The sequence below is a fragment of the Phaethon lepturus genome, unplaced genomic scaffold, assembly GCF_000687285.1.
Source record: "Phaethon lepturus isolate BGI_N335 unplaced genomic scaffold, ASM68728v1 scaffold5126, whole genome shotgun sequence".
Lineage (NCBI taxonomy): Eukaryota > Metazoa > Chordata > Aves > Phaethontiformes > Phaethontidae > Phaethon > Phaethon lepturus.
This window is the reverse complement of record NW_010543950.1, coordinates 2260-15900: the sequence shown is the minus strand read 5'-3', so window position 1 is coordinate 15900 and position 13641 is coordinate 2260. Positions and strand designations below refer to the sequence as shown.

The following is a 13641-nucleotide window of genomic DNA, read 5'->3' as shown; positions in this document are numbered from 1 at the left end:
CCTCCAAACTTGACTGACAGGTTCCAAACCTTCATTAATTGGCCCGAAAATTTATGAACAACATAATATGGGGGAAGGGGGTGTCCTATATATGAGTTGGGAGCACAAGGGATTAATAATCAGATTTGAAAGGATTTGGGTGCCATGGTAGCTTTAAAAATCCTGCAAGGCACATCACCACAGTTAAATTTCTGTTTAAAGTGGTCTGATACAAGTCGGAGACACTTGTCTCTTAGGATTTTAACAGCCTGTATGTTTAAGTCGCTGAAACAATCTGAGAAGTGAACTCTAAATGCTTTAGTCAATGGACAGTGTTTGTCTGAATCCACCCCTTTTCTTCACAATAACACAGGAAATTTGTACAGCACCTCATCTTTTAGACAAGCAGACCAGACCAGAGGAGCTAGAACGACTGCCGAGTCCCAGAGGAATCCTGAGTGTTGGATTATAAAGTAACTCTGGTCACAGTCTAATATGAGAGTCACTGGACTGACAATTAGGTAAGCTTCTGTTCTCTTCCTGCTCTTGTCTAAAGGACAATATTGTCCTTAGATGAGATACTTCACTTTCAAATTTAGTGAGAAAAGCAATTCAGTGCAAATGAACAAACAGGTGAACCTCAGCCCAGCATGCACCCGATTTTAGTAGATGTGAAATGAAGTGTGTTAATTTAAGTCCTGGTTAAAGAGTTTAAATTGACAATTTTAAGCCTGAGTTGCCATGACTCAGCTGAGAGACAGGAACTCAGCTGTGCGTCTGTTCCTTTGTTTCTCCTTTGATGCTCTGCACATTTTGTAGAGACCAAGACTAAAAAGCATTGCTTTTGAAGGATTCTCAGTCAGCCCAAGCATTTACTGGAAGGGATGCATGGATGCTATCGCTGAAATGGAAGAACAAGCAGATCAGTAGTAGCAGGAAGAAAATACCTGCTTTCTCCTCTAGAACATGGAAGCAAGTTGGCTGTTATATTCTGATTATATTTTAATGCAGTTCCAGTCTTTGCTAGTGGCAATACTGCAGGTATCGTCTCTCTTGTGGGCACAGAAGAGAACAGAGCATTTTTTTAAGACACCACCTCTCCATATTAGGCAGGATGATTCAATATTAACTTTACAATAGCTCAGGGCCTGCCTGCTCAGAGGTATCGTTTCATTAGGTTGACACTAGTAATTGCAGCTGCAGCCCAAGCAAGATCTGTGCAGGCTGCTCTCATTTAGAGAACGAATAGCTTGCCGTCCACCGGGAATCACAGGTTTCCTGCGGAGCTGGATCCGTTGTCTCAAAGAACAGTAGTGCAAGTGCTGGCAAGTTGAAGTAAGGCACTGAGGCTCTGCGAATCCTGCAGGAAAATCACTTGCACCCTCCAGTGACTTACACCTGTGTGATTTCTGTAGGTAGCCTGTTTACCCTTGACAGAGGGCAGTTTTGAGTCCCAGGATAACTGTCAGTTGTCATCAAAAACACCACTGTTCCTGTTACTGAAGCTGTTTTCCTTGACCATCACTCGGTATGAGATGCGCATGAAAGAGCCAGTGAGCAGCACGACAAAGAGGATAAGGAGCAAAGACCAGACCCCTGGTTCAATCCCCTTGAGGAAGCCTGGGTTGTCCTGGGGGATGGTGTTGGTCAGACTCAGCAGGTACCCAAGAGTCCAGCCAGACGAGGTACCACCCATCTATTGAAATAAAAAGGAGGAAAGGTCAGAAGAGAAGCAGACAGTCTGGACCCCAGCTGTGTTTCTGTGCACAGGCCCAAGGCCTCATATGCTTTATTTGAGACTCATCCAAGGATTAGGCTTGGAATGAGGAGGTCTCCCACTCTCAGTACCCTGAGTGCACTAATAGGCCTTAACTGCCCTGACCAGTCTCACCTGGAACTTCCACCCACCGCCTCTGCCTGGGAGCTGCATTTAAGCTCCAGCCTGGGCAGCTACCTCTTTCCTGAGCTGTGCTGTAGGTGTGTGCTGTTCCTTCTGCTGCTTACTGACTGGGTTTCCCAGATGGCCCTCAGGTCTATGTTGTGGGTAATTCTGCCTCCGGCCATGCTGCCTGGCTGAACCTCAGGTCTGTGTTTTAAGGAGCTTGTCTCTGGCTTTCCAGGCTGGGCTCCCTGGATAGACCCTGAACCTACCTCATTACCTTTAGTCTGATGTTCACCATGTGGCTGACGGAACCCCTGTCACCGATGTGGCCCTGCTCAGTGGGGCCATGCCTTTGCTGGTGAGTTAAGGCCTGGGAATAGGCTTTCTTTTCTTTTGTGAAGCGAAGGGCTTGAATTAAATCCTATGTTCCTTAGGGGCTCCAGATCCTGAAGTAATTTCAGACCACCTAAGCCAGTTATAAACCCTCACTAGTATAAAGGTGATTGCAAAGAGGTAGGGCAGTGTGTCTTGGCTCAGGAAATATTATCAGCATTTTGTCTTTGGCATTAAGTGGAGATCAAGCCATGCTTCCTTCCCTATTGGGCATAGACTCTTAAAGGTGGTATTGCTCCAGATAAAGTTTTGACCCATCTGTTTTTCAGTGGGGACAAGTGTAATCTCTAGCTCTCTGACACTGGTTTTCTTGCTTATCACAATTGTGAATTTATTTTGCAAAAACATCTTGCCGGAGAAACCTAGCTGGCTAGTCCTTGTAGGAGTGGGGACAGGCTGGCTTTATTGAAACCAGCCCTTCCTCCTAATTGGAAACACCACACGGTAGGTTACTGACCTTCTTCTGGAATGCAGTCCAAACAGACCTGTCAAAGTCAAGCGTGTATCCCTTTGTACTGAGATGAAAGATGAAGGCAGACACAACACAGTAATCAGCAAGTGTATCCAGGCTTGTTTGGGACTCCTTAACTAGCTGGTGTCATTTCCAAAAGAAGATGGGGGGGAAAATAGAAGAAGAAAATATTCAGTAGCTGAATTTCAGGCCTGCTATAACTCTCCTTTCCTGCCCTGGGACTGACTGTGGCACTGGAGGAGGGCTTTGTGTCCTGTGCAGACTGAAACCATGTTTCCTGCACGCACTGGGCTGTGGTCTGGGAACCAGCGTCATTTCTTAGTGCCTTTGTTCCCATCTTATTAAAGACCAGGCAGTTCCAAGAGCAGCAGGACTGGCAGCCAGGTCTCCTACAGTTGCCTTGCAGGTGAGCTGCTTGGTATTATGATTCTCTGCTCTCTAATTAAGTTGAGCTAATGCCACAGCCTTTCTCTCAATAGGAACATTAACAAGATCTTTCTCTTTTATCCAGAAGAGAAAGCTTTAGGGAACTGCTTATGGGCTTTGCTACCCCATTAACAAACGCTGTAGAAATTGTCCAATTTGAATGTTGCTGTGGATGCTCAGTCAGTGTTGGTGCAAATAAGGGTGACCTCATAAGCCACCAACTGAGGGAAAGAACTTACAAATTCCCCCTGGCTTGGTCTCCATGGGCCTAGGTGAAATGGGAAAGCCCCTGGAATCTGAGCGGATGCGTTCCTTGCACTTATAGGGAGAGGAGAACAGGAAGACCAAGGTGATGGACAGGAGTGAGTAGACAGCCTTCCTGTGTAGTCCTTAATATACAGTAAAAAGTACTTGTGGCTTTTTATTTAATTAAGTCCAGGTGTTACCAGCAGCCACTGGGATTTGAGAGGAAGGAAAATAAGTGGAGCTTGTTTCCTCAAAGTGTAAAAAACAAAACACCACCAAAAAAAACCCCAAAACAAACAAACAAAAACCAACAAAAAAATCCCCCAAACCCCAGGCAAATCCAAGTTTTACATGACAGTAATTTATGGCTCGGTCAGTCTGAGCCACATGGGCTTTTACAACAGCCTGTTCCTTACTTCCCACTCTCCCTGCACACTAAGGTATTCCACAGTTACCTCTTTGACAGACATTCCACAAAGCCTGTTGACTGCTTGACCCAAGTCAGGAGAGGGTACAGTTTCTTTCATGAAGTCCATGGCCTCAGAAATCACCTACAACAGCAGCAGAAATAATCATCAGGCTGGACTGTGCTCTGCATCCTTGCATACAGTGCCTATAGGAAAGTAAGTGGCAGTAGATGTGGGGTGCACTGCCAGGGTGCCTTTTCTGTGCGCTTGTGCTGGTGGTTACAGGGCCTCCGGTGTGTGCAAGGAAGACAAACAGATCTGTTACTCTCTGGAAATAGAAACGACTGTTTCTACCTTGCATGCAGCAGCCTTTCTGGCCTTGCCTAGATAAGTAGGCAGGGCCTTATGCTCCTTGCCACAATGTCTATGGGAAGCTCTCAGGAGCAGGGAGCTGGGGAGAATTCTTGGAATTCCTACTGCTGAAATGCATTCAGTTTGCCCTAGGATCTTGAGCTGGTCCTGGCTTAACAACCCAATGACTCTGGACACTAGATTCAGGGTCTCAGATATAAGCATGCTTGTGATGGAGCATGCGCAGGTGTTTGCTGAGGGAGTGGCAGAGGATCTTCAGCTTTACCACAGATTTTGTGTGGGAAGAGCTGCTCAGCATGCAACTCCTGGCTGTCCTATCCCCGCTGGCTCTGTGGAGCCCCAAAGTTTGTCTCACAAGCAGATATTGCTGAGACATGGATGAAGAAAGTCCTACCACAGTCATTGATGGGAAGCCTGTGGTCCATATTTGAAGATCTGTGTGCCAATGAGGGGGAGAGGGCAGGAGTGCATGTGTACAGCATTAGCCAGAGCACTGGCCCTCTTGACTAGCATGGCTGTTCCCACTGTATTTATTAATGATCAAACTGGTCCCATTTCATGGGTTCTCCATGTCAATTGCCTACCCCAGTGTAAACGAGAACCCACCACAAATCTGGTCCGGAGAGGCTTGAAAACACTGCTGAGGGAATGCTTGAAGAAGCTGCAGGAAGAGGAAGAGTTGAGCAGGTTTTGCACAAGTCTCATGCAGGCGGTGGGGTTGCTGGAGCCGGTGATGTTGAAGACCTCCTCAGGGCCAGTGATGTCTGATGTGTCATCACTGACGGCACAAGGCCCAGCACGCACTGATTGCCACTGCACTTCTCGGGAGTAGGCGAGTGGCCAGCAAGGATTAGACACAGTTTTAGCACTTCTCTGATCCTAAAGGCAAAATAAAATAAGGGCAGAGGCAGCAAGAGAGGAGGTTGGCATCCCAGGGCTTCATGAAAGAAGACAAAAATGTAACACAGTGAAGAACAGATTTCCTCTGGCACCACAATGTTGTAATCGAGCAGGCAGGCTGCAGAAGGTTTGCCAAACCTTATCTCAGCTAGTCAACTGCAAGGCCCGGACTGAGGCATCAGGCTCCCGGCTCCTGCGCAGTTCAGGGCAAACTGCAATGGCTGGACCTGCTGTGGGAAGCTGAAGCACCCCAGCCCTGCCTCCTCTCTCTCAGACCAGAAATACAGTTTCAATGAATCTTGTACTCTTTCTAGTTGCAGGAAAGAGGCTGTTCTGGTCTGCCTTCCAAATGGCTCAACCCCTCAAGAATCAGTGTTTCTTATCTCTTGGAACTCCCCAATACAACTGTGGGGAAGTGGGTCTCAAATAAGAGGAGGTGTGGTTTATAGGGAGGCAAGTGGATGGGCAGTGAGTAGTTTATTTCTGAAAAATTCAGTTTTGGTGGAGACTAAAATGATTCCTGGGTTTGCATCAGATCCTGCCTGCCCCCAAGTGAAATAAAGTTTGGAAGAACCAGAACACCTGCATGTTTTCAAAATGAAATATTGCTCTTTTAAAGATGCTCCAGGGTTAAAGTCAGCAAAGGAAATAATACCCCAAATGGATAGTCCCAGTTGGTTCCCAGGTGCTGTTGTTTAGGCTCCCCTTCTATGATGGAGGAGCCAAGGAAAGTCTTTGCTTCTCTTCACCCTGATGGTGATCTTAGCACCTCTGGAGAGCAATTTTGTGCTCATGTGTATTAAATAAGGAGCCAAATAGAACCTGCAAGTAGGAAACTCTTGAATGGGGGCCTGTGTCTCTGCTTGAAGGGCATCAATTTGGGCATAGAGAATAAGTTTTACAAATACACTGGGCTTTTTGTATATATATGTAAATGCCCTCTATTAAAGACAGCGATTGCCATTTTGACCATTAGAAACTACACCTTGTGCAACTGTCATTTAGTGATATTGTATTCAGGAACCTTGCAAATGCCCTTCTGGCAGATACTCACTTGAATGAGAAGAGAGAGCAGCCTGCTGCGGAGCTGGTCCGTGCCGTGGCAGGGGCAGTGATGAGTGTACACGTTGTGCGTCTGCCCATAGAGCTGCAGCCTCACTCCCTCTTTTGGTGCCTGGTTCTCTTCTTCCACCTTGGAAGTGAGCTGTGTTGAGGATCCACCCACGGACAGGACTCCTGCCATCCCCTTCCCGGAGGGGACCAACTGTCCTTGCCAGTCGTACTGACCCAAAAAGAACCAGAGAGGTCAGTTCTTAAGACTTCTACACCTGGGTCACAGTGAGAGAGAAAGCAGCCTTCTGGTGCAGTACAGCCCAATTTTCCGCCCCCCCCAGGACATAAGGGTGCTGAACTGGTGGCTTTGGAGAGAACAGAGGAGCAAGCACTGCCATCTGTGCAGAGCACTCCCTGCAGCCAGCGAGAGCAGACAGGGCTCACCATCCTGGACGGCTGTTTAAGGCAGTGGTCTCAGCAGGTAGGAGCAGGGGAGAGCGGAGAAGGGGTGGGAGGAATGGGAGGGAGGTTTCCAGATGCACAGATATGGGCTTCAAGTGCTGCCTTGATGCTAAAGTGGTCCTGCTGTCAGAAGAACCCTGTGATTTCATCTGCTGCAGTCTTGCAGAACTGATTTTGGCAATGCTGAAGTTAGCAGTACAGGCAGGAAAGTTTACGTGGGTGTAAGCACTCTGTCCCTGGCCGGGGGAGGCTGTGTTGCTGCCAGCAGGGCTAGCAATTCCCTAACCATTGCATGCTTGCTGCTCGTTGTCAGAACTGCCTTGCACTTCCCTCACGTGGAATAACTTGGTCTAACGCACCTTTCTCTTGCCCTTTGAATTCTTGAGACCCTTTGGCTTGAGAGCCATGGGTAGAGCAAGGAAACTTAAATGTGTTCTTCCTGTTTAGCGAGTGCCTTCTGAATACAGACCAGGCCCCTATGCTGGGGACACCCAGCTATGCTCTCACTAGCATCTCAATGAGAGGAAGGGCTTTTGCTCTGGCAACAGAAGACTCTGCTTCTCTGTCCACCATCCACAGGATGTCCCGTGGGATAGTTGGACCGCAGTGGCAATCCCACAGCACTCCACAGCCAGCAGCAACACCTGTTTGACAGTGGTGCTGAGCTAGAGCTGCAGAGACTGAGAGCAGTGGAGTTCTTGTTGACACCCTAGGGCCAAGCTACGTAAGGTCATCTGTGTGAGTATCCTGGATGTGTTGTCCAGAAAGCCTCACATCCGTTAGGGCAACTGCATGAACATGTCCATGAAAGGCTGTATTAGAGGTTTGGTCCTTCAACCTAATTATAACCATCTCGCATTATGTCCCCCAACCAGCTGGTGTTGGATATAACCTGCCTCCACTGAAAGGCAGAAGAAATTGTGCTTAAGCATGGTTTAAAGTACGGGGTTTTAACGATCCCTCCACATGTCTCTCTGGCTGTTTGTTAATGGGAGTTGCTCAGCTCAGTTCTGTACTCCCCAGACAGGATCATCCTTTACCTTGAAGAAGTTCTCCAGGACGTAGTTAACAGCAACCCAATTGAATGCTTCCTTGTCTGGGCTGGACAGGATTTCTGCCCCCTGAAAGTCAAAGGGGGATGACTTCAGGGCAACAGTCAGGGCTGCAAGGAGACCATCAGAGAGGATGGAATGGGTGAGGCTAAACAGAAAAGAAAAAGAAGGCACATTTGTTGTTACAGGACCCTGCCAGGAGCAGCCTGTAGTGGGGGCACAGCTACAGGGCTTCTGCTGTGCTCCCCACTTTGGGTAGTAGCACAGAGACATAATGACAATCCCACTCCTGCTGCTACTTCCCTGTCTCCTTGCATGGCACTGGGGGCAAGAACCGTAGAGGGATGATTTGAGCAGTTGTGCCACCATTCAAGGATCTGGGAGTTTAGTACCCTTTGCCACTGAGTGAATCCTGTGGCTTTGCCCCACTGACCTGGTGCCCTCCAGACCTTACTTTTCTCCAGTGTCTAAAAGGAGATAAAGGTCCCAGTGATGAGGTGACTGAGGACAGGGTCCACAAAAGTGTGTATGATAAGGTGGATCCTCCCACCACCATTCCCAACCTGCCGACAAGAAGTGCCCCTGCAAGCCTGTGTGTGTTGTCACATAAACTGAAAACACTTAGCTTCCAGACTGACAGGTGTTTTCCCAAGCGCTAATTGTGAAGGAGACTTTACACAAAATGGTAGACTCATCCTTATGGCTGCCTGGGGGGACAGTATGGAGACACAGCCATGCTGTACTCCCCTCGAGTACATGGGGACCTGAAAAAGGTTTACCTGACTAGCAGATTAGGGATGAAACACACTGCAGAGCAGGCAGGGTGAGATGCATTTACAGAATGATCCGCATGACGTGTGCTGATCTCTGGGTGTGGGTTTGCAACATTCACTCACTTCAGCTGCCTCATGCTGGCGGTTGCTCCCAAGTAGAGGGGGGTTTGGCTGTGCTGCTCTGGCGGGATCTCTTTCTGGGCCCAGTTCAAACATGGCTCCAAGCTCTTCCCTACTTTCTGAGGAGAATCTGAATAGTTGGAGACTCCCAGACCTGAGGACCAGGGGAAAGAATTAAATTTTCTAAGGAAAGTTATGGGGAAAGTGTGGAGGTTGTTACCCAAGAGGTTGCTGTCTTAGGGCATGGTTAAAGACAGGACCTGTCACAGGCAGAATGAAGGAGTTCCTCCAGGTAGCCATCCTGCTAAAATATGGTACTGGGAGCAAAACACATGCACAGGTAAATCCCAAATTGCACTAAGAGAACCCTAGCTCTGCTGCTGAGACATCCTGTCAATGACCACGTATCAGCCACATGACTGCGGCAACAGCTGAGGCTGTCTCAGCCCACAGAGGAAGAAATGTGGCTTTAGCCACTGTAAAAGTTAAGCAAAAGGACACACTGCCATACGGACAGAGCTGAGGCTGATGTGTCACTTCTCTCCTCCAGCCACTTCCTCTTGTGTTGGTGGAGGTGGCTTCCGAGGCCCACGCCTGCAAACAAGACACCTCTGCTCTAGAGGAAGCTGGTGCTGTGCGGAGGGAAGCTGTGTGCAAGCCTTGAGTCATCTTTCCAGCAAGATTCAATGGGGTCTTAAATGCTGGTTTTGAACTACTACCCAGAAAGAGCCTCACTTCCCCATCCTCTGGCCCACTTGTCTTCCTGGCTGCACGACTCCTTCACCACATGCTTTGGTCTCCTGGGCCCTGTATAGGGCTGAGCTGCAGCTTGCCTATGGCTACTCAAAGGCTATGGCTGCACTGCCATGCAGACAGGGGACTACTTCTTACATCTAGGTGAGAGACCAGCCTGGACCTCCTGTTGCTGCTGCTGACAAACTGCTGCACCAACTTACAGTTGCTGTTTTTAACCCAGCCAGTGAACATGGCAGCAGTCAAGGGAGATATACAAGGTTTCAGGGGGCCCTTATTACATCTTCTGTATGTGGTTTGTATCGCTTACAGTCTGCAAGGGCACAAACCCTCTTCCCTGCTTGCTGTGCAGCTGCCCTCCCACAGCACACTGCCGCTGAGAGTTCAGGGTTTCCCAGCATCCCCGCTGTAATCAGGCTTCAACATCAAAGCAAGATTGAGAGATAGGGAAGAAAAACCCCAAGCACTAATGCATTAAACCCTTTCAGCTGTCTTTGGTAGGGCCAAGCTGATTCAAATTAGTGAGGAAGGCTCCAATATTCTCCAAAATGTGACACCTAAAACTAAGCTGAACTGATGCTTATGCTGTCAAACCCCACATAGGGAATTGGAGTCTTTGCACTTCCGTTGTCTTCGAGCTACACCACTTACTGTCCAGACTACAGTCAGGAGGAGGCAGAAGATACCAGGAGTCACCCTGCAGCCAGATTTGTCTCCATTGCTGTTCACTGTCTCGCCTGGAGGAGAAGATCAGCAGCCTTGGCTCTTCCACTGATCCACGTGGACATCAGGACAAGCCCCATCCTCTCTATGTGCTTCCCTGCCCACAGCAGGCCAAAAAACTGTCACCTGCTACAGCCAAGTGCTCTGATGTCAAGCTGTGTACGGCTAAATCTGCCCACGTTGAGAAGACCCATGCTGAAAATAAGCAGCTTGTGCTTTACTCTTACCACTATTTCAGTGTTCAGCTAGATGTAGGAGATACAGGAGCCAAGGAAATTGTGGCAATGGTCCATGCACAGATCTCTGGCTTTCCATCCATCCCACCCCAGTCCCAGAGATCACCAAGCATGAACTGAGCACCTTACCTTGCACAGGACAGGAACTAGATTCCCTGATCACCCCGGTCTTGTTTGCCTTGGTAGTGGTCCACTGGTAGATGAACAGGATGGTGTGGGATGGGCCAGCATCCAGAACAATGCCATACTGGAAAATCCCCAAAACATTCTAGATAAGCACCACTGAATGCATGCTGCTTTGTTATTGTAGGGTTACTCAGCATTATGCAGGTATTCTGGGTAACCTATGGGCCTGCACTGCAGTATTAGTTAACTTTTTACGTTCAAAGAAAGAGTGAAGCCAGAAGATGATGTGGATTTGCAGGGAACCATCTGCATTTCTGAATATATACATGAGGAGCAGCAGGAGTAGAGAGAGACCCAGAAATACATCAGACCTACAGTGGCATGCTCTGTAGCTGTTCCTGAAACCAGGCAGAGGGCTTCCACTGAGAGCTGAGCCACCTGGAGCTCAGGAAAAACAGGTCCTAAAGCAGTGGGTGGGAGATGGCACTATAGAGGCTTTTGACGGATTCTGGGACTGAAACTGCTGCTGGATTTGTTTGCTAAGGCTTTTGTGCAGGAATCAGAGGGTTGCGGCTTGCTCCTACTTCTGAGGAACCCGAGACTCCCACATCTGTTTTATGCCCCACTGCAGAGATGGTGTGACACGGGCTGGGTTTGTCCCAGTGAGTGCCAGACCTGTAAGAACTGCAGTACACAGGGACCAACCAGCACATAAACTGTCCAACACAGCAGCCCCACAGAGACTGAGGTAATGTCTTGGCAGAAACAGCAGCAGTGAACATGAGATTTCTCAACATCTTGTCCACTGACAGTTCTCTTGTTGCCTAGTGGTGAAGCTGAGGGTTTTCTTAGTCTCTTTGCAGACCAGGATCTGGTCTATTTGCTGCTGACCAAGCCTTGCTGAGTTGCACCTTCTATGTGAGGGTTAGGAAATGAGAGGCCACTGGGGTACCCTGCAGCACAGCTCTATGGCTGTTCTGCATGTCCTCACACTCAAAACAGCCCCAGTGCTAGTGTAGGGTCTCCTCCTCTCCCCCTCTATTACATGACCCCAAACTGGAACACCTCCTACACAGACGTGACAGAAACTCATGAAGTCTGGGAGGTACATGGTAGTGCATGGTCTTAGAGGAGAAACCTCCTGAGATGTTGATGTTAACACTGTCAGAAGGGTTTTAGTACAAGCCAGAGTGTGGCTGCAGCCTCCTAGTGAAGCTGGCTGCCTGCCACCTTCCCGGGAGCTCCCAGCTGCACCAGACACGGTGCCCGGGCCAGGAGCTGGTGGGACTGGAACTGGAGCAGAAATGCGGAAGGAGGATGGAGCTCCCTGCCTGAGCCTGCTGGCATCCTCCCACATGAGTGACAGCGCATATTTCTCGCAGGGACACGTAGGCTGCCGCAGAAGAGGAAGAAATGAATGGCATTGGCAGAGAAACCTGGATTTTTTTCCTCCTTCACAAAATGAGAGGCTGCTGCTGGGAGCGCAAAGGAGGAGAGGGGATCCCACATTTCTGCCCCAGCTCAACACCAGGGAAGGACAGAGCATGGTGCAATAAGTTTTGGTTTTTTTAATCCAATTTTGTTTCTGAGAGGAACATGGAGGAGGGGTAGAATCTCTAAACGTGCAGGTTAACCTACTTCTGTTTGATTAAACCATAGCGTGCCACTGATCTCACCTCAGCAGTGGGTGCATCAAGAGGCAGAGCGGATGGGCATTAACCCCCCAGTCACTGGGCAGATATGACCTTGCTGCGTAGAGCAGGTTGGCTCCTCGGTTAAAATCAAGGGAGGACAGAAGAGGAGAAGGCATGGAAGATAAGGTTGGTTTTTTTTTTTTTTTTTTTTTTTAAAGACAGAAGCTGCAGTTCAGGGCCAAATTCCTGCCGACTTTCAAGAGGGACGTAGTTCTTTCCTTCCACTGACACCTCTGGGCCTTTGCTGCTCTGGGGTAGCTCCTGACGTGGGCTGCCTCTCCTCAGCCTGTGGTGAGCATCTCTGCTGATCCATATCCAACCTGTATTTCCCTGACCACCCAAAGGGGTTGGCTTGTTTTCAGTTTGAAAAGCTACAGCATGTTGAAGGATACCAACCCATCCTCACAGTTTTGTTCTAGTCCCCTCCTCAGTTTGTTGTTTCGGGCTAGTAAATAACTCAGTAGTGCAATGAATGTAAAAAGCAACAAAACACACCAGTTTAAATGCCAAGCTTGCACAAGGAAACAGGCAGGTTCTCCTTAAGAAGCAGCCCCACAGACAAGGAGAAGGTCCTCTGCTTATTGCCCCACTTGACCCCTGGCTTGGCTGCCTCTTGGGCAGGTGGACACTCTTACCTTGATCCTGAGCGGAGTGACAGGCACATCTTTAGTGGAGACGCAAAGCAGCACAATACCCGTGAGTCCTGCTACGATCACCAGCCAAGGGGGAAGGAGTTCACGCCAAGACATGAAGTGCTTTCTCCTTTCACAAAGAGTCAAAAGAGGAAGCAATTGAGCAGCAAACTGACAGTGGGTGCCTTATACAACCTTTAAAAAGAGGAGAAAGGCGGGGCCAGGGCCAGGCTCTGACTTCAGCCCAGCCCCAAGCCACAGGGACCACAAGGAACGCGTGGGCCAAGTTGCGATGCGTCAGGCAGTTCTGCCTTCCATTGCTCCGCGCAATAAAAAAACCAACAGCTTCGTGCTGGTTCCAGCGTTAGCTTTGCAAAGACATCGGTGCAACCTCGAAACTGCCCCAGGCGACAGGGTTGAGGTAAACAGAAATGTGGGGTTAACTCAGCTGTGTAATAAGCAGAAAGCAGGCAAAACTCATCTGTTTGGTATTCCGTGCCTGGCAGTGCTAGCTGCCAAAATTAGAAGTGGGGAAACTCCTTGTTGCTAGGTTTCCTTTATATCTGAGGGCTCCAGGGTGGACCTGGGGTGCTCCCCTGCAAGCACGTGTCCATCAGGTTGGGGCAGAGTGCGGGCACTCTGCCCAGTTCTTTCAGACTGCTCCTACCTCCTCGTTCGCTCTCAGGTGGCACCCAGGATGAGAAAATGTTGGTATGTTTGGGTCTCCGCACAGGAGACTCCGGCTGGTTTGGTCTTTGGTGTGGGGGAGAAATGCCGGGGGCTGCTCGGGGTCTTTTGGCCTCAGAAGGCTGGGTTCAGCGTAGATGACCATACAACCCTTCCTGACAGCCTCTCCATCAAAGATAACCAACCCCCAGACTTTACAAAACACGCACCCGCTTTCTCCTTTCTGGTGACCCAAAGAAATGTCACCAAAACT

General features: G+C 49.1%; 1 protein-coding gene across 1 annotated transcript; it reads right to left on the bottom strand.

Annotated features, from left to right (window-relative positions):
• Positions 1-1444: 1444 nt before the first annotated feature.
• On the bottom strand, positions 1445-12818 carry LOC104615803 (ectonucleoside triphosphate diphosphohydrolase 2-like). The gene is made up of 9 exons (XM_010288494.1): positions 12705-12818; positions 10379-10496; positions 8541-8691; positions 7633-7792; positions 6132-6359; positions 4784-5056; positions 3854-3949; positions 2712-2846; positions 1445-1675 (listed from the first exon to the last, which is right to left on the bottom strand). The coding sequence occupies exons 1-9, from the start codon at positions 12816-12818 to the stop codon at positions 1445-1447; spliced, it is 1506 nt and encodes a 501-aa protein (XP_010286796.1).
• Positions 12819-13641: the final 823 nt, after the last annotated feature.